General features: G+C 39.5%; 2 protein-coding genes across 12 annotated transcripts; both read left to right on the top strand.

Moving 5' to 3' along the window:
* The first annotated feature begins 4,815 nt into the window (after positions 1–4,815).
* Positions 4,816–6,963, top strand: LOC122652048 (E3 ubiquitin-protein ligase WAV3-like). Of its 2 annotated transcripts, none has more exons than XM_043845692.1 (3): positions 4,816–4,953; positions 5,511–5,561; positions 5,676–6,963. In XM_043845692.1, exons 1-3 carry the CDS (start codon positions 4,837–4,839, stop codon positions 6,942–6,944), a joined length of 1,437 nt encoding a protein of 478 aa, XP_043701627.1. In that variant the 5' UTR covers positions 4,816–4,836; the 3' UTR covers positions 6,945–6,963. The 2 variants fall into 2 exon arrangements, with proteins under 2 accessions (XP_043701627.1, XP_043701626.1); XM_043845691.1 differs by having other exon boundaries at positions 5,481–5,561.
* A 9,128-nt stretch (positions 6,964–16,091) lies between these two features.
* LOC122652049 (KH domain-containing protein At5g56140-like) lies at positions 16,092–23,291 on the top strand. 10 transcript variants are annotated; one of them, XM_043845694.1, is made up of 7 exons: positions 16,092–16,245; positions 17,120–17,205; positions 20,062–20,210; positions 21,100–21,219; positions 21,784–21,900; positions 22,362–22,505; positions 22,634–23,291. In XM_043845694.1, the coding sequence occupies exons 1-7, from the start codon at positions 16,130–16,132 to the stop codon at positions 22,781–22,783; spliced, it is 882 nt and encodes a 293-aa protein (XP_043701629.1). In that variant the 5' UTR covers positions 16,092–16,129; the 3' UTR covers positions 22,784–23,291. The 10 variants fall into 10 exon arrangements, with proteins under 10 accessions (XP_043701629.1, XP_043701635.1, XP_043701633.1 ...); XM_043845700.1 differs by having other exon boundaries at positions 16,102–16,245; positions 21,781–21,900; positions 22,362–22,530; positions 22,634–22,777; XM_043845698.1 differs by having other exon boundaries at positions 16,103–16,245; positions 21,151–21,219.

Raw genomic sequence — 23,291 nt, 5'->3', positions numbered from 1 at the left:
AATAAGCTCTCTTGCTGGCGCAGTCATCTTCTTTCACAAGCAGGCAGAACCACCGTTCTCATTAAATCCGTCCTACACTCCACCCCATCCTACCTAATGTCATGCTTTCCTTTCCCAACTTCTACTTGCAACCGATTAGATTCTATATGTGCAAGTTTCTGGAGGGGAAAACAAGTGGGACACAGGGGCTTAGCTTTTATTTCTTGGGCCTCTATTTGCTGCCCAAAAAAATTTGGGGGACTTGGGGGTTCAGAATAGAGCTCTCTTGATGAAATTAGGATGGAAACTCCTGATTGAGAATGACCCCCTTTGGATCCAAATCTTACAAGCTAAGTACTTGCCCAACTCCAATCTCATCAATCACCAAACACTGAAGAAAAAGAATGGCTCCTGGGTCTGGAAAGGAATTTGTTCCATTTTTGAGGATCTTAGTAAATTCTGCTGTTGGAAGATCGGGGACGGAAAGAAAGGACATATTTGGAAATCACCCTAGATCTCAACCCTACCCCACCACTGCATCTCCGCATCCATCATCCCACACCCCTACTATAATAATGTTGAGGACTTATTCATCAACCAAGCTTGGAATAGACCTCTAATCTACTCAATCTTCCCTGCCTCTTTGGCACAAGCCATCTGCAAAATCCCTCTACCAAGTCACCCACATCCTGACTTCTTGATCACAACCCATAACAAAACTGCTAAGTTCCTCACCCAAATTGGCAATGCGTCGCTTTCCCATTGGAATGCTATTTGGGACCTAAAAATTCATCCAAAATTCAAACTTTTCGCATGGAGGATGTTGCGGCAAGGAATCCCAACCAAATGTAGAATCACTACTTTGTCCCCTTTGCAAAGAAAGGGAGGAAACGGAATGGCACATACTTTTCGCCTGTGAATTCTCAAAGCGGATTTGGGCTGCAGGCTCCTTGGGCCTTAGAACGGCTCACCTACATGCCACAGATCTAACTCAATTTTTCCATTCCTTCATGGAGAATAACACACTGACACGGCAGCAGAAGGATACCATCCTCAGTGTGGTTTGTATTACTAGTTATTTCCTATGGCAAGCTAGGAACTCAATGAGCTTTCAAGAAGGTAAAGTGGTCCTATAACCATCATCAAAAACATCAAAAGATGGGAAAAGGACCTGAAAATCTTCAAAAACCTTGAGGAGGTTGCACAAATCCCAGCTATCGAACTGTTTAACACCCCCACCAACATTAGATTATCTCCTGACCTTGGCACCTCCGGATAGATGTCTCATCATCACTGATGGTAGCTTTGATCCTGCAACATCCATTGGAAGGTGGGCAGCGGTTATTTGTACTAATCATAAATTTATTTCTGCAACTATGAATTTTGGATGTATAGGTACAGCTGATGAAGCAGAAGCCAGAGCAATCAAACAAGGACTCCAGAGTGCACTTTCATTGGGAAGAAGGAGCATAGAAATATGGACGGACTCATTGTATCTAACACAATGGTTAATGGATCAGCCCACCAATCCTTGGCCCTGGGAACTTTTTCCAGTTTTAATTGACATCAAATATGTAGTTAGTAAGTTTGAGGAAGTCAAGTTAATTAAGAACCTAGACATGATGTAACTACTGCACATCAGCTCGCACGATATGGCGCAACAGAACTATTTTCAAGGAGATGTACTAGACGATATTTACAGAAGTTCCAGAAATAGAAATTACTATGTGTTATTAATCATGTTTTTTGTAACTGCCCCGCGTGTGTGTGTGTGTGTGTTTTCATGGTTTGAGGTATTGGTTTTGGCTCGAGTGATTTGTATCGGTATCGTCGATTTTGATACTTGGTTGATCTTGTCTTGGGGTTAATAGAGACGAGATGTATAACATTTCAAAAAATCCGATTTTTTGAAGAATCAAGGGTAAAATTGTTCGATCCGGATTGATTCGTGCTGATCTATATCAATGTCGTATCAGTTCAGGGATAGCCGATAGTAAATCTAATACTATGCCCTACAAATCCATGGTTTGTTGGAACAAGGTTATAGGTATCGGTATCAATGGATGTATGGGTCATTGTCAATGTCGATACAATATCAATATGAATTGGGCCATATTGACCCGTATCATATGTGAATAGATTGAAAATAAAAAATCAATCACTTTTTAATTGATAACCTTGATCTAGACTGATAATGTATCAATATCGGTTGCCAACAATATTGATATGTATCAGTCAATACAATACCAATACCTTGACGACTTGATCCATGGTTTGGAGAGTAGGGGTCTTAGCAATTGTTGTGAAGAACCATATATTTATTTCAACAGATGAGCTCATATCCATGGTTCTAATAATTGATTTTTAATTACCAAAAAAAAAAAAAACAAAGGTTTTGGAAATTACGCTTGATGCTGATATAATTCCAATCATTCATATCAACATCAGTGAAAATAAAATGGGAAAAAGAATGTTGTTTGGTAGTGTTGCTTCTACACCCAGATAAAAGCACACAAATTACTATTCATTTTCTCTTGAAATAAAAAATCTCATCTTTATTGATACTCTTACACTTATCCTCATTGGCCCATGTGTAGTTGCAAGCATGGTTTTAATGCACGGTATCAAAACGAATATCAACAACGCCCAAAACCGCTACGATACCAATACGGTATCGACTTGAATCGAATGTATTAGGCAAAATTACCCTTAAATTTTTTTTAAAAATGAATTTTTTGACCATTTTACCCCTTGTCCGTACCATGCTACCGATACAATATCAACACAATATAGATATCGATGACTATCAAAACCAATACGTATCGCTCAATACAAGCGATACGATACCAATTATTAGAACCATGGTTGCAAGGATACACGACCAATGTTTTGCAACAAAGAAAATTTATTGAAGTGGTTTCCATCCATAGTGGAATGAGCCGTGGAATCCAGATACCAAATGGTGGCCCAAACCACTACTACTACTACCACCACCACCATCACCACGTAAGGGAAGAGGAAAGATTAGGAGCAAACGTGGCAGTAGGTAATGTACTATTAAGTATCTAACCATACCCACCCAAACATTCTATAATATTACATGCCTAACCCAACCTCCGTTCTCTTTTTTATCTAAATATTCTTTTTTAATATCTAATGGAATACAATTTAGATCGGTTAATGGTTATTGGGGATGGGTGGTTGTTGGTGGGAGGGTCAGGGCCCGGCCAGGATAGTTGTTGGGAATCGGAGCGGCACAGCCCCTAAACGCCGTTTTCATGGGACCGACGGGCGGAGGGATTGGATAATAAACTTATGGACTAGAAAGTGTGTGTTCTTCTGGAAAGAGAACACCATCCAAGCACCTGATTCATTCTGATTGTAGTCAAAAGAAAGATAAACTTGATTCGGTGACATAATTACACTACTTTATTAAAATTTGTACTGTGGAGAGTGGGGAATTGGAATTGACCCAATAGATAGGCATAATCCCCTTTACTTCTTCCTTTATTAATTTTTAATGATTTCTTATCATACATAAGGTCCTCATTCATCAAGCCAATAAAAGAGTCGCTATACTTGAAAGAAGACACAAAGTAGGAAAAGAAGAAGACTGGAGATAAAAAGAGAGTTAAAACAAAGGTAAGGTGAGTCAGGGGAGAGAGAGATTGAAGTGGAGTGTAGTGAGTGGACCATGGTTTTAGTAATTGGTATCGATATCGGTATTGGTATTGGTTTTAATTGATATCAATTCAACATCGATCCAGATCGGACAGATTTATATCTGTTTTTTATTAAACTTTGAATTTTTTTTTTTTATATTTTTACCCTTATCTTTACCAATTCATCGTTATGGGATTGGCCAAGAATTGGTCAATCTGATACCGATTCCTCAAACCATGGTGTGGACCATAGAGGCAGTGTGAGTGCGAAGTAAAGTCTTAGGAATCAGTATCGTATATTCTTATATGTATAGAAAAACATCAATATGGATATACCGGATCGATGATACAATACCAACATAGGGTAAAAATATCAAAATCCATGTTGATATCGATATCTTTGAAGGTAAAAACGTTTGATACAGATCAACACGTATTGATATTGATATCGATTTTAGAATTAGCCAATATTCAAACCCGCATGTTTCTAAGATACTGTTTCAAAAATCATAATTGGATTGGTTGAATTGATCGATTCAAATTGAAAGATGCTTTGATTAATCCCAATTATGGAGGTTTCGAGTTTTTGACACCGGATAACTTGGGTTTTCAAATTTGAAAGGCCAATTCTCAAGTTTTTAGAACCGAATCTGATCCAATTGAAATCAATAAGAACCAATTCAACCCCCGATTCCGAGTTTAAAATCACTACATCGATCAAAAAAAAAAAAAAAAAATGATCAATTTTTTAATACCGATTCAATAAGGCCAGATCCGTATCAATGTGGTATCAAAATTGGAAACCAATACAGAAACCCTACGGATATAGAAACCTTGACCCTTTACAGCAAGCTAAAGACAAGACTGTAATAAATTTAGAAAGTGGTGTGGCGTGGTGGGGCAATAGAGAATGGCAGTCAAAAGTTGGGTAATTACTAATTTGTGGTAGCAGAATAAAAGCAGCAGCAGCAGAGAGCAGAGAAGAAACACAACACTGCACAACGGCAGAAAGTCTCAGACCTCTCTCTCTGTCGTCTCTGTTCCGGTGTTTCTTTCTCCTGGTGAATATTTCACATTACACAGACAACCCTACACGCCACAGTAGCAGAGTTGCAATAGAACGATTAGGAAGAAGAGAGAACCCCCAGAAGGGAGAGGAAGAGAAAAGGCTAAGAAAAGAGAAACATCATCTGCCATGGTAGGAGCTTCGAGTTTTAGAAAAGCAGCCACAAAGATCAAGTTTCCTTGCGCTTCTTTCTCAAGGAATCAACTACCTAAAGACGATGCTGTCCTCGTCGTCGTCAACAACAATGTAGGTTTTCTTATTCCCACCTCCCATTCCCTTACCCAACGAAACGAAAGAAAAAAGAAAATTCCTTCCTTTCTTTTTCGTTTTCTTTTTCTTTCGGTGTTTCGATTCTGCGTTCTTCTTTGTGATTAGGGATTTTCAGGCCACCGGACCTCTGTAATTGTGACTCCACTTCGACCTGTTTTCTCCAATCCGAAAAGTAACCATTGGGTATAGAGCTTCAGAATCTCTCCTTTTTCTCCTTTTGTTCATTACTATTTCCAGGCATTTTCAAATTTCCTCTTCGCTACCAAAAAAAAAAATTGAGTGGAACTAGAGAGAGAGAAAAAACCTTTACTCTTGTTTCTTCTTGGCGTTCTTAGGATCTAACAGGGAAGGTAACAAGGAAGGTGAAGAGTGTCCAATCTCACCTCCACCTAGTCCTTGATTTTTCACGGTTTCTGGTGTCTTAACCAAAATTTTTTTTTTCTGGAAAACAAAGATGAATCACCCAAATATTTTAATTACCTCTTCCTTGTTTTGTTTTTCAGATCTCGAGTTCATCTCTAGCAATGAAGCAGGAAAATGCCTCAGAGATCGTAGAGGAGACGGAATGCAGTAGCGTCAGCAAGGTAAATTTAATCCACCGTTTTTTAGGATTTTAATGAATTAAGAAAAATTTTGAATTCTCTCTCGCGAACACCTCAAGGTCTTAAGACTCATGGTGGTGGTGGTGGTGTTTGCAGAGCTTGTGTGCGATATGTCTGGAGTCCTTAAGTTACAGCACGACAGTGGGCAGCCCCGGGCAGGCTATATTTACGGCGCAATGCTCACACGCATTCCATTTCAGTTGCATCTCCTCCAATGTCCGCCATGGGAGCGTTACCTGCCCCATTTGCAGAGCGCACTGGACACAGCTCCCACGCAACCTCAACCCACCTCTTCTCCCTTGCACCACTACCCAATCGGATCCCGTCCTCCGTATCCTCGACGACTCAATCGCCACCTTCCGAGTCCACAGACGCTACTCCCTTCGCTCCGCCCGCTACGATGACGACGACCCTGTGGAGCCTGACTTCACCACAACCCACCCACGCCTCCACCTCATTTTAATGCCAATTCCCTTTACTCCTCCTCCGCCAACACCTCCTTACCATCAAGTGTCAACACCAGCTGTGCCACCGCTGAGAAACAGAGCTTATCTCTCTGTAACATTGGCACATCACCAAGCGACAGACCTCGTCCTTGTTGCCAGCCCCAATGGGCCACACTTGAGGCTCCTCAAGCAATCAATGGCATTAGTGGTCTTCTCGCTTCGCTCCGTAGACCGTCTAGCCATCGTTACCTACTCGTCTGCCGCAACTCGTGCATTCCCTTTGCGACGTATGACATCCCATGGTAAACGGGCAGCCCTGCAAGTCATCGATCGCCTCTTCTACATGGGGGAAGCTGACCCAGCTGAAGGCCTTAAGAAAGGCATTAAGATACTGGAAGATCGTGCTCACAAGAACCCCCGGTCTTGCATCCTGCACCTCTCTGATAGCCCCACGAGATCGTACTTTGGCCATGGCATTGACATGCAAATCCCAGTTCCGGTTCATAGGTTTCACATTGGCTTTGGCTTTGGCACTTCCAATGGATTCGTGATGCATGAATTCGAAGAGTTCCTGGCTAGACTGCTGGGAGGCGTCATCAGAGAGACCCAGTTGAGAATTGGAGAGAATGGAGGGGTTGTTCGGCTTGGGGAATTAAGGGGAGGGGAAGAGAGGAGAATTCCTCTGGACTTGGGTGACTGCGAATTCATCCGTGTCGGGTATAGTTATATGGAAGGTGGGGTGGATGAATGCATAAGATGCGGAGAAGTTGTGGTGGGCGTGGAAGACAAGAGGGAAAGCAGCCATGGTGGTGGGAGAGACGTTAGCATAGGCGGGAGAACCAGTGTTGAGGGTTGGGATTACCATGATCCTTACATGGCTAGAAGGTGGGCAAAACATTTACATGGATATAGGCTTTAAATCATCCCTAAACCTAAACCAAAACCAAAAGAAAAATCCATATATACACAAACACCATCTGTATCAATTGGCTCTGTTTAGTTCATGTGTTTGTAACAATGCTTTCCCTCTGGTGTGAGCCTGTGAGGTGACCAACTATAGAGCTATTGCTCCAAAGTTTTCCAAAATTATTCCTCAAGATATTCTCCCTCTTGTTTGGGAGCAATTGTGTGTCTGTATTAGTGAATCATAGATCCTGTAACTCGAGAGCACCTTAGCTTGTACAGAGAGATTAGATGCTTGACTCATTCTTAAGAATGTTTAAAGTTTTGGCTTTCCAAACCCATCTCTGCATCCATGTTTATGTGGTTTTCATGCCCTGCAATTTAACTCATAGGGGAAGAGAAGTACAGGGTATCCAGACTCATTAAAATAGCAGAGTTGCAATACATCTGCTTGGCAATAATTGTGAGTCATCATTTGTGAATCAAACAAAATGTAACTAGGAGCACCTCGCACAGAACAGAGAGAAGAAACCTGACTCATTCTTAAGAATGTTCAAAGTTTCACTATCCAATCCCTCCTTTGTTCATCTGCAAATTAATTCAGTACAATGGAGTGTCCAGTAGATAAAACTCTTTCTAAAACTACCACAGCGGTAGCATATTCTGTTCGGAGTAACACAACATGAGTTCTACTAAGTTCTTTGGGATGCCAATGATATGTAATCTTGTAATACTCATGTTAGGACTTTGCGGAGAGGCTGTTGATTCAAACCCGTGACCACCAGGATGAAATATAGCAACCTTACTGTTGCACCGAGGCCTGCACTCTCATGTTAGGCAATCTCAAAGCCAAAAATTCGAACAAACCTGCAGCAAAAATGTAGACACAATTACTAGCCCTCATCATCTTTCATCTCTAATAGCATTTTGGGAGTACCAATGGTTTGTAAAAAAACACATTCACAAAGGTCTTTTTTTTTTTTCTGATCAGAAACTACTGAGATTATGTTAAAATCATAAATACAATCATTTGTCTTGGTACAGCGGGTTTTAATAGCTAAATTATGAGCCAAAAAAGCATCAGATCTATCTTTTTTGGAAATACAAAAAGTTGATGCCTGCTTCAAAAAGACCTTAATATCCCACAACATCAACAATAATTCCCATGGCCATTCCTTTGTTGTGTTAGTGAGCTAGTTGATGATATCACTGCAATCAGTCCAGATGTTTATAGTTGTGCTTGGAGATGGCTTTGCTTGCTGCAATCCGAGTAACACCCCTTGAGCCTCGGCCTCTTGTGAAGTTCCTGTACAACCATAGTTAGAATAAGCCCCAATAAAATAACCCTGAAATAGTAATGCTGCCCATCCTGCTTCTTTGGTTGTTTCCAAGAAGCTGCCATCACATATAATTGTGATAGAGTTAGGAGGAATAAGTTGGGTTAGATCCATTTTACTTAAACAGGAGGGTGGAGGCCTAGGACTAGGTTCCTCATGTGGTTCCTCAAGTGGTTGAGGGATGAGGTAGAGCTCATTGGTCCATGTACAAATGTTATGCATAATTTTCAAAGGATTGGGTTTACTATTGGTGGACCAGCAGTGGTTCCTTTCGGACCAGATGAAATAAGCGGTGATAGCAAAAAAAGACATGAATTGCTTTGGTTGTAAAGTGGGCCATGGTTGCTGGTCCAAAAGTGATGAGAATAGCTGGCATAGGGAGTCAGCACGGGGAGATTCAGTATGAAAACCCAATGGACCTGACAACCAAATATGTTTTGCAATGTCACAGGACAAAAAGAGGTGCCATAAGGTTTCAATGCTCTTCCCACACAGGACACAAGAATCAGTGATTGGAAAGATCTTTTTTAAATTTTCTCTATTACCAATGCCATTAAGTAGAATTTTCCAACAGAAGAGTTTGAATTTAGGGTGGATCTTCAAAGACCACAAGGTTTTCCAAAGCTTAGGGGTACACTGGGAAGTAGATTGTTGGATTGTTTGGTTTTGGAGAATGTGTGCAGCAATTTTAGAGGTGATGGCTCCTGTTTTGGAGTATGGGCAAAAGAGGAAGTCCTCATGGGTATGCAAGGAGAGAGGTATTTTAGTGATTGCTGTCACTAAATCTTGAGGAAAAAGGGATTGAATGAGAGGTAAATTCCAACTTCTTCCGGAGATGATATCAGCTACAACCTGCAGTGGTGCATTAGGAGTTTGCAATTGAGTTGTATAGGGGGGTATATAATTCGGGATCCAGTTACTGTCCCAGATGGGCACACAATTCCCCTTCCCAATCTTCCATTTTGTGGCCTTCCTCAACTCAGGTAGGATCCTTCCAATACTGTTCCATGTCTAGGAACCAAGTTTTGGTTTGAAAGCAGGGTTTAGAATTGAGGATTGGGGAAAATATTTGGCTTTAAGGATTTTACACCAGAGAGCATTAGGTTGTGTAAGAAGTCTCCAACCAAGGCGAAGCAACAGGGCCTCATTGTGTAGAGATGACTGCTTTATACTTAATCCCCCATTGTTTTTATGTTTGCAAACATTTTTCCAAGAAATAAGTGGAAGCAGTTTTTTGGTGTTTCCATCGCCTCTCCAAAACTTGGAATTTATTGAATCAAACTTATGATGAACAGATTTAGGAAGGAAAAAGCATGACATAAGATATGTGGGTAAAGAGCAGATGACAGATTTGATAAGTACAGTGCGCCCTGCTTGGGATAAAAGTGATGCTTTCCAACAGGAAAGTTTCTTTTGAATCTTGGAAAGGAGGTTTTGACAATGGTTGCTCTTGTTCTGAGAGATTAGGAGAGGTGTTCCCAGATAAATAGATTGATTACTCATCTCTTGCAAATGGAATTGGTGGCAGATTTGGGTTTTAGTGGCAGGGGTTGTATTCTTGCTAAAGAGAATTTCACTTTTACTCCAGTTGATTGAAAGCCCAGAAATATCTTCGAAAAGTTGCAAGATGGCTTGGATGGGGTCAATATCTTCCAGGGAAGCACGGCAGAAAATCATTGTGTCATCCGCAAAAAGGAGATGTGTGATTTCAGGAGCACGTCTAGAAGTTTTTATTCCTTTGAAAAGATTAAGCTCTCTGTAAGTAGCTAATAGATGTGACAGACCTTCCATTGCAAGAATGAAGAGATAGGGGCTTAAAGGTCTATTATTTTTTCAAATGTCAAGGCATCTATTTTGCCATGTGGATAGAAGATATATCCATTCTGACTATTGGATAGAGCAGATATGGTGATAAGTCACATGTCAAATGTCAAAGTCTAATTCAATCAAATAATCCCTTTTGCATTGGCACGCGGTGTATGTCCATGCATATGTAGCAGTACTCTAGATATTACTGTGCATTCTTCCAACTCTGAGGGAAGAGGTGGTTCAAATTACAAAAAAAAGAAAAAGAAAGAAGATGGATGGCTCAGATTTATCTTGTGATTTTTGGAAGCATCACCATCCATTATTACATGGATAACTACCCTTTATTTTATTTATTTATTTTTGTTGGAGTGCATATCATGAATCCACCATTCTCGTCAGTATTCCTTTACCAGTAAGGGAAAAATTAGTAAACTGAGTTAAATTTTAATATATCCCCAAACCCTGTTAGAAATATAATGTAATGGGCAATAGTTTATGACTTATTTGTTTGTATGGCAATTTATTTGTATGTCACCGAAATTTCTTTGTAGAAGTTGGAGAAAGGACTGATAGCACGAGTATCATCCTCTTGTATCACTTGAATCAGTAAATACGTACTTGAGTTGAGTCGTACTAACATACTGTCTTTAAGGTATTTAAACAACCCGAATATGTGAGTTCACCTATCTTTTGAGCCTAGTAGCATCGAGTTTCACCAGGTGAAATTGGAGATACGATCGAATCTCTGATCGAAATCCTAAAAATTAGGGTTTGGAAAGTTTTTACCCAAACCATTTGGGATTCGATCTGTAATAGGTTTGGGAGTGTGCAAGAGGGTGCAGTACCCTCACACAAACACGTTCCAGCTGACCTCAGTGCTCAACACTGGGTTTCAATTGAAACCCAATCAAAAATCCTAAACCCTAGGTTTATAAAACCTTAGAAATAGAGGGAAGGAGGTGGGAATTGATGGTCTTACCTTAGATTCAAGGATGGACAACAAGTCTGCACCTCCAAGCTCTAGTCCTTCTCCCTTCTCTTCTTTCCTTTCTTTCTCTCCTTTTTCGTTTTTTGGTGTGATGTTTATGAGCCAAGAAAGGCTCACTTCATTATATAGGCAAGGGCCACATAGGCCTGTTTGCCTGCGCACCTAAACCCAGTCAAACCCATTAATTTTCCAGTTTGACCATGTCGGCCCACCACCTTAACTGCACACTGGTGTGTAGTTGTACAAGGGTAGCACAACATGATGGGACATGTGAGGCCAGGCTTGATCCAAAGCATCGGGTCTCACAAACAGCAATTCCATACTAGGGAGTTCAACATTCCACCGTTTAATGCCATAAGCAAATCATTGATCAGCTTGTGATGATCGACTGGTGGGTCATACTGTCGTGTTCAAACTAGATTTTCTCCAGTGTTTCTCACCCACTCTCAAGGGTGTTTAAGTAAGGTTTGTACACAATATAATGGGAATATTCTACCATGCATGAAGAGGTTAAAGAAGCATGGGTAAGTTACTTACGACCAAACATCTGGAAGTGTATTTAGATATCTCTTCCTACTCCCTTCACAACATGAGCACGTGCATGGAGGAAGTCCAACAACTTCACCTTACTCCTTGACGTTACTGCTCACATGTCACCAGTGTTGACAGTTGCTGGAGTAGTACCTAGACACCAAGTTCAAATTAGACCTGGTTTGGGCATGGGTGTAACAGGTTCGGATTACTCGGACTTCGGGCAGAGTAATGGTTGCCAAGTGGATTTTTGCTACTCAGACTTTAGGCAGAATAACGACCACGAGAGGTGTAAAAGACCTAGCACTTGCTCTTCGGGCAGCGTAATGGCATCACAAGGAACTAATGGGGAGTTACCTAAAAAGGCTTGATGAAAAAAAATGGGGAAACGGGGTTAAAATGGATAAAAATGTGGCATCGGGTCACTTGGGGTGCTGACGGAGTAATGAGGCTTGATTGTGGAAGCGGGAATGCGACAAACAAAACTTTGAGGCAGATCAAAAGAAGGCTGAAACACACTAAAAGGGTGGAAAAAAGGGGACAAATAGTGCGCCTCTCGAGGCTCTAGAGCTCTTCCTCAAATGGGGGCGAGACCCTCTATTTTTTGAGTTTTTTGGCAATTTTTTGGGGTTTTGGGTCCTTTTTAACTATTTGATCAAGACATTTATAATATGTGATAGATATTGGAAGTGTATGTAACAGTAGCTAAATTAGATTCCTGCTGAGCTTTAAGTAGCATAGTGAGTAAACGCCAAATATGAAGTCCATGAGGGTCAGTGACAATATTGTACAAACTCTTTTATCCTTAGTTTAATATAATTTCTCTTTTCCCATAAAAAAAAAATAGGAGAATGTTCTCTGTGCCGCAGTGCAGCCTACGCCCAGGCACATGGGCAGCCTGTGTAGAGGGGCAGGGTGGTCATTGCACCCACCCCCATGTGCCTAGGCGCAAGCTGCGCTGCGGCATAGAGAATAGCGCCCCAAAAAATATATATGTCATAGATATAGGACAATGGGAGTGTGTAAATGACACCTCTATAGTTGTATTTAGAACTTGACACCTTTTAATTGCCTCATTTATACTAAGTTCCCAAAAGTTATTTATGCTTTTTTATTGGAGGTAAAGTAGTTTTAAACTTTTCAGTGCAAGGATTTATGTAACAATAATTCCTCAATTTATATGAGTATATTTCCTTCTTTTTTTTTTTTTTTTTAAATCTTGTGTATTTAAAATATAAATGTTTAAAATGCATATTGTTTGTTTTCTTTTTTGCCATTCTCAAAATGTTTGACCATATTAGACATGAACAATTTTTTTTATTATCATTTTCGTCTTGACTATGGCTTGGTCTTAATTCTCGTAAGGTAAATGTAGATTCCCGTGTTATATTCATATTTTTAAATTGGAGAAAGAACGCTACATGGGCACGTAAGGTGTGCTGCCCCTGCGCCTAGACATAGGGCGAGCGAAATGATCATCGCGTCCTCATAGAAAGGCAGAATTTCCCGGGGTTGCAGTAGTCATTTCGCCCACCCCTATGTCTGAGTGCAGGGGCAATATATCACACACGCCGAGGTAGCGTTATCTTTCCTTTTAAATTTTGGCACCTACCTTCTCACAAAGTTTAAGCTATATCCTTACTAATTACCACTAGGGTTATGAAAATCGGATTTGGGGCAATGCGGATTCCAATAGAAAGGGAAGAAGGGCTTTGTGGCCATTAAAATTGATATGGCAAAAGTCTATGATAAGGTTGAATGGGGTTTAATTACCTCATTGTTTGGATTTTGGGGGTTCCCCCAGGAATGGCGCAACATGATCTATAACCTCATCTCATCAACCTCTTTCTCCACCAAGATTGATGGGAGTCCCTTTGGAATTTTTACTGCTTCCAGGGGCATCCGACAGGGTTGTCCACTTAACCCCTACTTATTCATGGTTGTCATGGAAGTCCTTTTTCGACTTCTTCTTACCTACAGGGACTTGGGGATGTTCCAAGGAATAAGTGGCTAGGAATGCTCCTGAAATCTCCCATCTTCGTTTTGTGGATGATACCTTTATCTTCTGTCATGCCTGTGATGAGGATATCCTTACTATTAAATCTATCCTTGAGCATTTTTCAGACTTGTCTGGGCCGAATATAAACTTTGGTAAAAGTGATTTATGTTTTAGTAAGAATGTTTCCCAGACTAATCGAATGAGACTTTCCTCCCTGATTGGTACAAGCGAAATGTCTCCCGATTCGTGTTACCTGTGTTCCAGACTTTTTCATGCTAGATCTAAATCAAAGGATTTAGGGTTCATTGTAAAGAGAGTCAAGAATAGATTTTCTTCTTGGCGGGCTAACTTTCTCTCTTTCGCAGGAAGATAGATTCTAATCCAATTGGTTTTAGCCGCTATCCCTTCCTTTTTGATGTCGTGCTTTTTGTTCCCTCTTAAGATTTGTCGTTCTTTGGACTTTATTAGTCTTAATTTTTGGAATGATTCTGCTGGTAGTCACAAAAAGTTCCATCTCATTGGCTGGGACAAGATCTATTCCCTTCTCACTGCCAGAGGGCTGAACTTAGAAAAGCCTCATCCCACAATAAAGCTTTCCTTTTAAAACTTGGATGGCGTTTGATTACTAATAGTGATGCTTTTGTGGGTAAGACTTTGAAGGCTAAATATTTTCCTAAGTCATCATCATTTGATTGCAAAGCAATTTTTAAACGAGGCTCCTGGATTTGGAATAATATCACTTACATTCTTCTTTCTTTAAAGAAAATTACTAAAGTTTCCATTGGTAATGGGAAGAATACTTATTTTTGGATAGATCCTTAGATACCTTCCATTCCTGGTTTCTCACTCCCTTTTGATCTTCACCCAGGTGAGAATCAACTATTGGTGACAAATGTTATCTCACACATGCAATGGGACAAGCCTAAAATTGACTCAATACTCCCCCCATCTTTGCAGATGTCACTGTTGATATCCCTATTTTCACTTAATGATGATAGATGGTTGTATACCTTATCTCCGGATGGCCATTTCGCTGCTAGTCATGCTGCTAGATTTATCTCCCTTCCTGATTGCCCCTCTAGAAGCTCTAGTTTCTCCAAGTGGTGGCGCTTTCTTTGGAAATTAAATTTACATCCTAAATTTAAACTATTTTTTTGACGTGTTTTACATGTTGGAATCCCAGTTAAAGCTATCCTCTCCAAATGAATCTCGATCGAACCATATTGTGTTTTTTGTGGCTCTTGTGCAGAGAAAATTTGGCATCTCTTCATCTCTTGCGAATAGTCTAATCGTCTTTGGGCTGCAAGTCCTCTAGGATTGAGATTTGAATGCTTTGCTCACTCCTCATTTGCTGAACTCTATGTTTCTATTTTCACTGATGGTTCTCTTGATAAACCATCCCTTCATTGGTTTTTATTTTCCTGGTTTTATTGTAACTTGTTATTACATTTGGGTTCTCCAGAACAAGGTTTCTAAGGGCTTAGCAAAGCCTGATCCTATGTATGTACCTAATTCGGTCCGCTACTGGATTTATGATATGAACATTCACCCTCCTTTTTCCTCTTCCTCACCTGATGATGACATTGATGTCTTTTCACATATTCTCTATGATCCATGCTTTGACCCCTTCCCCCTTTTTAATTTCCCAATTCTAATATGGGATTGCTAACCCAACCCTAAGAACCTCTCTACATGGGCTTTTTACGTTTTGGTGGATGGATCTCTCACTATAGTTGCTGATTTTTACAACCATCCAATCCTTTTGATGCTAAGCTGCAGGGAATTGTCGAAGGATTATAATATACAAGCAGAAAGAACATCCTTAGACAGGAGGTTTGGTGCAACAACAACAAAATATCTCAGCTTTTCAATCAGCCTACGAAGGCAACATGGACTTGGAACATTTTCTCAATGATAACCCAATCTTTTGATCTTTTTAAACATGATATCTCTTTTGTTTATAAAGTAGATAGTGTTCTGGTCATAGCTTGATATTTTGCTGAAAATTTTTTGCTGCTACACTTATAGCAGAAATGTTCCTGCTACAAAACTGCTATCAGTGTAGCAGCGAAATTTCGTCTATATTTTGCCACTACTGTGTTTCTAGGGTCATTTTGATTTTTTGTATACTTCGGATATGTTTTGTTATTCCTCTTAAGCAATCTATTTATCTACCATAAAATAAATAAAAAAAGGGGGAAAAAAAAATCTAAAAACCCAGTGATCCGAGGAGAAAAAACTTGGAATCGAATTCCATGATTCATATCTGAATCGCCCCGATCCGAATCCGATTTTTTAAACCGTGTTACCAGCCTTGAAGGGTAAACGGTAAACTATGTCCTCTTTCTCTCTATCCATCGTTGTGTCCTTCTATGATTAACAACAGCTCACGCTGCCTTCTCCTGTTCTCCAGTTATCCCCCACCCACCCACCCATCCATCGACTCCAACAGAACGAGGCCCTAGCCGGAATCTGGTTGAGATCTGACGCCGATCTCGCCTCTAATCCTTTTCGGAAAAAGGAAGGAAGAGGAGAAAATGTCATCCGGCAGCCGGTATATGGCTTACTCACCTTCTCCTTCTACTGCGCCTCACTCTCCTCACATACCTGGCGTTCGCTCTGCTACCAACGTTCTTGTCGAGCAACAAGAGAAGTAAGCTCTCAAAACTCGCCTCATTTACTTCCTTATCTCCCCCTCCCCCATCTCTTCGAATCGATTCAACGAAGCTTCATATAGCAACAGTTTAAAAAAAAGGGAACTCATTTTTCTTCTATTTTGGATCAAAAAATTAAGTTAAATTCTCGCGTTTCGAGTTTGTTAAGTGTTCGATTTCTGCTAATTTTTTTTTTGTTTTGGTTTGTTTCTGGTGAGTTGCTTTCATTCCATCTCTCTTAAGGTCAGTGGAAGCCGGAGATTCCCCATGATATGTCTTTGTTTCACATGGCCGCAAACGATTCTGCTACATCGATGAGGTTAAGCTGATAGCTCTGAAAATTAGGGTTCTTGATGTATTCGAGTCATTCATTTTTCAAGTATATCTATCACTCCCTCTGCGTAAGATCATTCGTTGTCTAGATTTCAGCATCTAATAAATACCCGAAGCTGATCCTAGTATTTGATTACATTCTCACTTACGCTCGCGGATGAGATTAGGAAAGTTTTCTTATTGCTCCTCTATTTTTCTCACTCCCCTGCTTTAGTTTTGGATGTTTCCTGCATGGATAATGGTTTAATTCCCTATAACATGCTATTCTCTCAAGGACAGGTTATAAACATCTACTTTTCAAGACTCTTTTTTGTCTGGCAATTGTAGTTAATATTTTTTGTTTTCACGTATGTTTGCTTACTAAATCACTCGATTTTGCCATTAATTAGGCCTGTAGATTGGTTTCTACTTTACTTTGATATGCTTTAAATGGAAGCCATTTCATTTATTTTTACAATGCTTTCTTTTCAATGGCATTAGCTTTAACTGTGTCAATCTTACTTTTTTGGTAATAAAATCAACCTTACTATTTGTTGGTAGGTATCTCTCCGAGTTACTGGCAGAGCGTCACAAGCTCAGTCCCTTTATGCAGGTGCTGCCTCATGGCTACCGGTTATTAAATCAGGGTGGGTTTCAACTTTACAATCTACTTGCAATTGCAGAAATTCTGTATTGATCTAACATAAGGCTACATGTTCTGCGTTCTATCTGTAGAAAATTTACATTCTTGAAAGTAGTTAGTTTTGATAATCAGAGTCATGGAGAAATTTGTATGTTTGGGATTCTTTCCCCCATTTTGCTTTCCGTTGCTGGCTTCAAAAAATGTTATGGGTTATTTTGGATTACGTTTGATGAAGAAGATTGGCTAATATTTTATGAACTTAAACCTGAGTAACCCAAAGCATGGATTAAAACAGGAACTCGAAGTGCTGCTAAAGTTTGATAGAGCGAAAATAAAAAATCTCCAAAGGTTGGCAGTGGATTTGGAATGTGTGTGCATGGAAATCATCGTTGTTCCTTAACTAAATCTCTTATCTATAAATGTGTATTAGGTCTTAAAAGCGTAATCTGTAGGAAGGGAATTGTAAATTGCAATTAAAATTGTTTATAGATGTACAGTTTTCTTTACTCTTCTAAGTTAAACTGCAGGCTTTAAATGGCAAATAAGCTGGTTATCTAATTGTGTTTTGTGTTTGTGAGAATTTAGATGAGAGAGGAATAGTGTATTAGGATCTCAATTGAAGAAGAGAGAGATAGCGATGGCAAGAGCTTTTAGTAAGGTTTTGGATATATTTATATAGGAAAGACATGATCGACTAATGCCTTAAAAGATGTGATATGTTGAGATGAGAAAGACAGTTTATAAAGTAAGGGAGCAGGAACACAAAACCTGAACCACATTTAATAATTCTATAGAGCATGATTCTTGGGTGGATTCACTGTGAAATCTCTTACATGTGGTTCATAATATAAAAATGCCTCCAATTGGGAATTATTTCAATTAGCTTTAGTGGTACTGAATGCTTGCTTTTGAATAGGTTCAAGATGAGATGTTTCATTTCTTGGGGTTTCTTGAGGGAGATTTTTTAGACTATGAATGTTAGTGTAATGTTACTTATATCATTTTAGAAAACGGTTAAAACATGCACCATGACTTCGAGGAGAAGTTATGCTTGCTGATAATTGATAAATGATTATTGTCGTGAACTTGTATGTGCTTCCATTGTTGTTAATAAAAAACTATAGAAATAATTGAACAAAAAGAAACTCAACCAGAACTTAGAAGACAGAGAACTACCGAAGACTTGATTTAAGTTAAAACATAAGGAGCGCAAATCACAAAATTTAACGAAACAGATCAATGGTTGCAGGGAACAACCCAGAATTTTAAGACACATAGTAATAGCAAGCCAGAAATTTCTAGAATCAATAACTAGCAAAAAGGAAGGTCTGGCAAACTGTTCTAGGACAGGCAAGGGTTACTTTCAGAAACCTAGACGTTTCTAATTGAAGCATACAACCACTTCATAAGAAAGGTAGTCAACTTTTTCCTCCTATTGTTCTTTTGGTCGTAATGGCTGAAACAAAACAATTGCAATAAAGGCAAAGGACCGTAATTCTTCTTTGGGCTTCAGTGTGTAAAGAATTTGAGGGTATGATTATTGCAGATATTAGAAGTAGTAGAAAAACTCCTTGGTATAGTTTTTGCTTTCACCTCTCCTAACACAAGCTCTGATTGAAATGTGAAAAAAAAAACCGAAAGAGATGGATAAAAGAATGACAATTACTAAAAATATGGTTTACCTTTTTCGAGTCAAGAGAAAACTCTTACAGCAGTCTTTGTATCCCTAAATGCGAAATCCTTTGTGGGATCTATACATTGCAGATGATGGAGGTTGTTTGATGCCAAGGCATTTTGGTTATCTCATTCCCTAGAGCCTTGGGGCCGAAAAGATCTATAGGTGCCAGAGACAACTTAAGGGAGACATCGATCAATAAGTACGCTGAGCTTTATGTTCTACCACATAAGCATGGATATTACAGTTAGATGATTGGAGAATTTGAAGAATCATGGGCTGGAACCATACTGAGGCTGTATCAAGGATGATGCACAGGCAATGGATTGTGTCTTTTGGGGATTTGTGGTTATTTTCAACAATTATTTTTCTGGATGATTGGGCTCTTGTTTCAAGCACCGGGTTTTTTGATGTTGATTGATTCTCTCTGTCATTATCATATATTGAGAGAAATTCAACCAAAGAGATTTCACAGAAAAAAGGAGGTGCTGAACATACAGGACATTCACAGCTAATTAGCTTTCACTAATTTGCCTTGCTTGTGTGTTTTTGGTCTGTAAATGCTATGTCCAGAAAGCTGTCACTCTGCTTCACTAAGAATTTGTGGCATCATTAAAGACTTGATCAGAAACATAGATGTGATTATTGGGCTTTGCTTGCTCCTTGTAATCTCATTCTGTTGCTTTTAACCGTTATCTTAGAAGCAGTAGTGTCATTTACAAGGGGAATTTGTGATTTCTCAGAAATTCCTTATCGTGCATCAATGAAAATTTCATATAATCAGATGGAAGTATCAGGTTGATGAACTGCTAGTTTTGGTTATATTCTCTTTCTACACCCTCCTTTTCATCTGACGTCATGTGTGCTTATGGTATATAGTATCTTTCCTTTTATTATTAAATAACATACCATATTTTGGGTGCATGGGGACTTTCTTCAAGTGGCTAGAAGTTTATGTATTTGTTAGGTGATTGTCTTTTTGAATTCATGTAAAACAAAGCTACAGTTTCCCCCTTCTAGGTTACATTCCTAAGATTAACTTTATTACATAGGGGGAGTGCTGATTTCTTATTAACCCATTTAATCGACCAATGTTGTCTGTCCGTTCTGTGGTGACTGCCGACTAATTTCTTAACAAATGCTAACCGGTACATCTTATTCTTGAAATTTGACATTTTGGAGCAGAAATATTGCGTGTAACCACTCTGTTGGGGAATGCATCACTTTTAGATCAAAGTGGGCTTGAACATGCTAGCCCCCTGACATCTGGAGGAATATTTTCAAATGGAGGAAGAGCCGATATGAATGGATGGACCTCAGCAATTCAATCAGAAGTACGGATACTAACCATTAACATAACTTATTTTTCCATCTAATTTTATAGCTCTTCAGAAGCATTTCTAACATAATTCTGCACGTCTAGTACTAACCTGAATTACGTTTATTGAAGTGTCTTTATTTTGAATTTCTACTGTCCACAATGAAAGGCAGTCTAAGACTAACATCTCCCTACTTATGTTAAAAAGATTTAATTTAGTAATCTAGCTCCATTTATAATCAGAAATTGTCCTTTCTCCTCTCCATCTTTTTGAGGTTAAAAAATAGATTATCTGCTATTTTCATGGAACATTTATTATGCCCCGTCACTGTCTTCTAGTATGGAAGCTCCGGATTCACAATTCGTGAGTGAGGACTATCTCTAGTACTTCTTTATTTGGTGTTGCTGGGACAAGCTGGCCCCCTCCCCAACGCCACGTCAAAAAAGGTGGGGGGGGGGGAGGTTATTAGCTTTTGGGTTGTAGTATTCACTAAGGCCTTTTTATAGATCTAAGTTTTAGGTCTTAAATCATTATTGATTCTATGTCCTTGAACATCCGGTTGGAGTGTATACTCACATACTGAACTCCATAAAAATGATGACTTGAATTGCAGAAATTGCAAAATGAATTTCAGCAATGGTGTTTACATTTTAGGACCTCTGGATTTAATTGAGAAATTTCTCCATGCCAGAATATTATTTTAACTTTTGCATGTTGTATTTGTTTCTATCCGCCAAATACGTACTTACTATGTGTGGACTTTATAATATATTAACCTACACCACCCTTTTGTTTTTTTTTTTCTGAACCTTAAGGATGGTAGTTATTTCTTACGCTTCCAAACTAATTCTGCAGTCACCTTTTTCAATTTCTGCTTATCAACACATGGAAATTTAACATGCAGAGGTTAGGATTCTTACAGTCCTCACCAGCACAAAGTTGGCTTGGATCACAGGGTAGCTCTTCAGGTCTTATTGTCAAGAAAACGATCCGAGTGGACATTCCTGTGGACAAATACCCTACTGTATGTGAGAAATATGTTGCTTTAATATTATAAGCGAAGAAGTTTTCCTAGACGGCCGTTTAGGAAAAAATCTCCTTAATGGGAACATAGAATTTTGCCACGTGGAAGTGTGATGTGGCAAATTTGACCGTTGGATATATAGGAACCGTCTGAATAAACCACATGTCAAATTTCAGCCTCAAATTCGATCATTTACCCTCCCATCTAATGCCTTACCTTCCCAGCTCCAATCCATGTCCATGCACCCCCCCCACACACTGTAGTCCTGTGCACCCTCTTGGTAGTCCCAGATTTTTCACTCTCTTGTTTTGCCACTTGGCAAGCTTGGATTGATCTGAAATTTGGCATATGACAGGGGACCTTGAGCTTTACTTGTCCACAAAATTTCAACCCCATCTGACCTACCATGTAACAGATCTTGATGCCCGTTAAGGAGATTCTTTGCTTAACATCCGTGTAGGAAAACCAGGTCCATGTTATAATGCGTTGTTTTATCTGGATTTTGTGGTGTTTGACATTGAACCGTTGTGTTCCTTTTTCTTTTGTTTTCCCATACTCTAGCAGTACAACTTTGTTGGCCGCCTCCTTGGTCCTCGAGGCAACTCTCTTAAACGTATGGAGGCAGGCACTGAATGTCGTGTCCTGATCAGAGGGCGTGGCAGCATCAAGGATCCCATTCGGGTAATATTAATACTGCTTTATCATGCACACGATGGGTGGATGGGCACATATCATGCATTTTGTAGGGACTAAAATGAGTGCTAATGGCTATTGTTCACAATTTTCAGATAACTAGCTACTTGGATATTACCTTCAGAGTGACTTGTGTCATGAATGAATATGTGAAATTTTAGATAGATTAGATCCGTGAAATAGTTAGCAAGTTTTATAGGGTCTGACCATGCTTTAGGTTGGCAATGATGAGACCTGGTAATTTGTTTCCCAGGTACATAAAGCTACAAAGAAATGCCCATCATTTATTTTGTTTACAAGCTGTATCCCTTGCTACAGAAACAAAATAATATCTAGCTGCATTCCTGGCCCTGGTTAGCCATTAGCAAGTGGACAGAGCCATATCTGTTGTTTTGTATCATTTATATATCAGATAGCTTGTTACTAGTGTCTTTTGATTTCCTTTATAGGAAGAAATGATGAGAGGAAAACCGGGATATGAGCATTTGAATGAACCTCTCCATATACTTGTGGAGGCGGAGTTGCCTGTGGAAATAATTGATGCCCACCTGATGCAAGCTCGTGAGATCCTTGAAGATTTGCTCAAGCCTGTGGTAACTTCTTCCTCCTTTCTCCCTGGTACACTCCATTTAATTCATATTTAGGAACGGTTTCATTTGTAGTTCTTTGCGTCACTGCATTTCCTTCTAATGATTTTACCTTTCTCTCCCTCAACATTCAGGATGAATCTCACGATTTCTTTAAAAAGCAGCAGCTCCGAGAGCTAGCAATTCTCAATGGTACACTCCGTGAGGAAGGATCACATTTGTCTGGTTCTGTTTCCCCATTCCACGACAGCCTTGGAATGAAGAGGGCTAAAACAAGAGGATAACTCAAAATTATCTCTTTTATGGCTTTTGGAGTCCGTGTGTTATATTTAGATTGGGCCAGCTCATTCACGCACGATAGGTGTCAGTGTGCTGGCATATGCAATCAATTAATTCAGGGACACACATTGATGCGTGTCGGTTTCAACTGTTTCCATATGATGTATGCTTATCTCTTATTTGGGTTGTGGAGGTTTGATGATACTTCCGAGTAGGTTGGGGACATCTTCGGTTGAGGTCTAGCTCTATATGTTGATTTCACAATTTTTTTTTAGAATCTCACCGAGTGTTTCCTCTATGTTATTTAATGCAAGCTTGCGATGACAGTTTTGCTTCAGTGATGGGAGTAGTCATAAAGGTCGGAAAATGTTTGGTTTGTATACAAAATGTGATACAAAATAGCATCCCATGATGCAGGTGGTTTGGTAGGTTGATCCTGTATTTATGAAGTTGTAGATTGTTCAAGTTGGGGATGCCGTTCCCTTATTTACACGGATGTTCAGATATTGTATG

The sequence above is a fragment of the Telopea speciosissima genome, chromosome 2 (genome assembly GCF_018873765.1).
Source record: "Telopea speciosissima isolate NSW1024214 ecotype Mountain lineage chromosome 2, Tspe_v1, whole genome shotgun sequence".
Lineage (NCBI taxonomy): Eukaryota > Viridiplantae > Streptophyta > Magnoliopsida > Proteales > Proteaceae > Telopea > Telopea speciosissima.
This window is presented reverse-complemented; position numbering and strand designations above follow the sequence as displayed.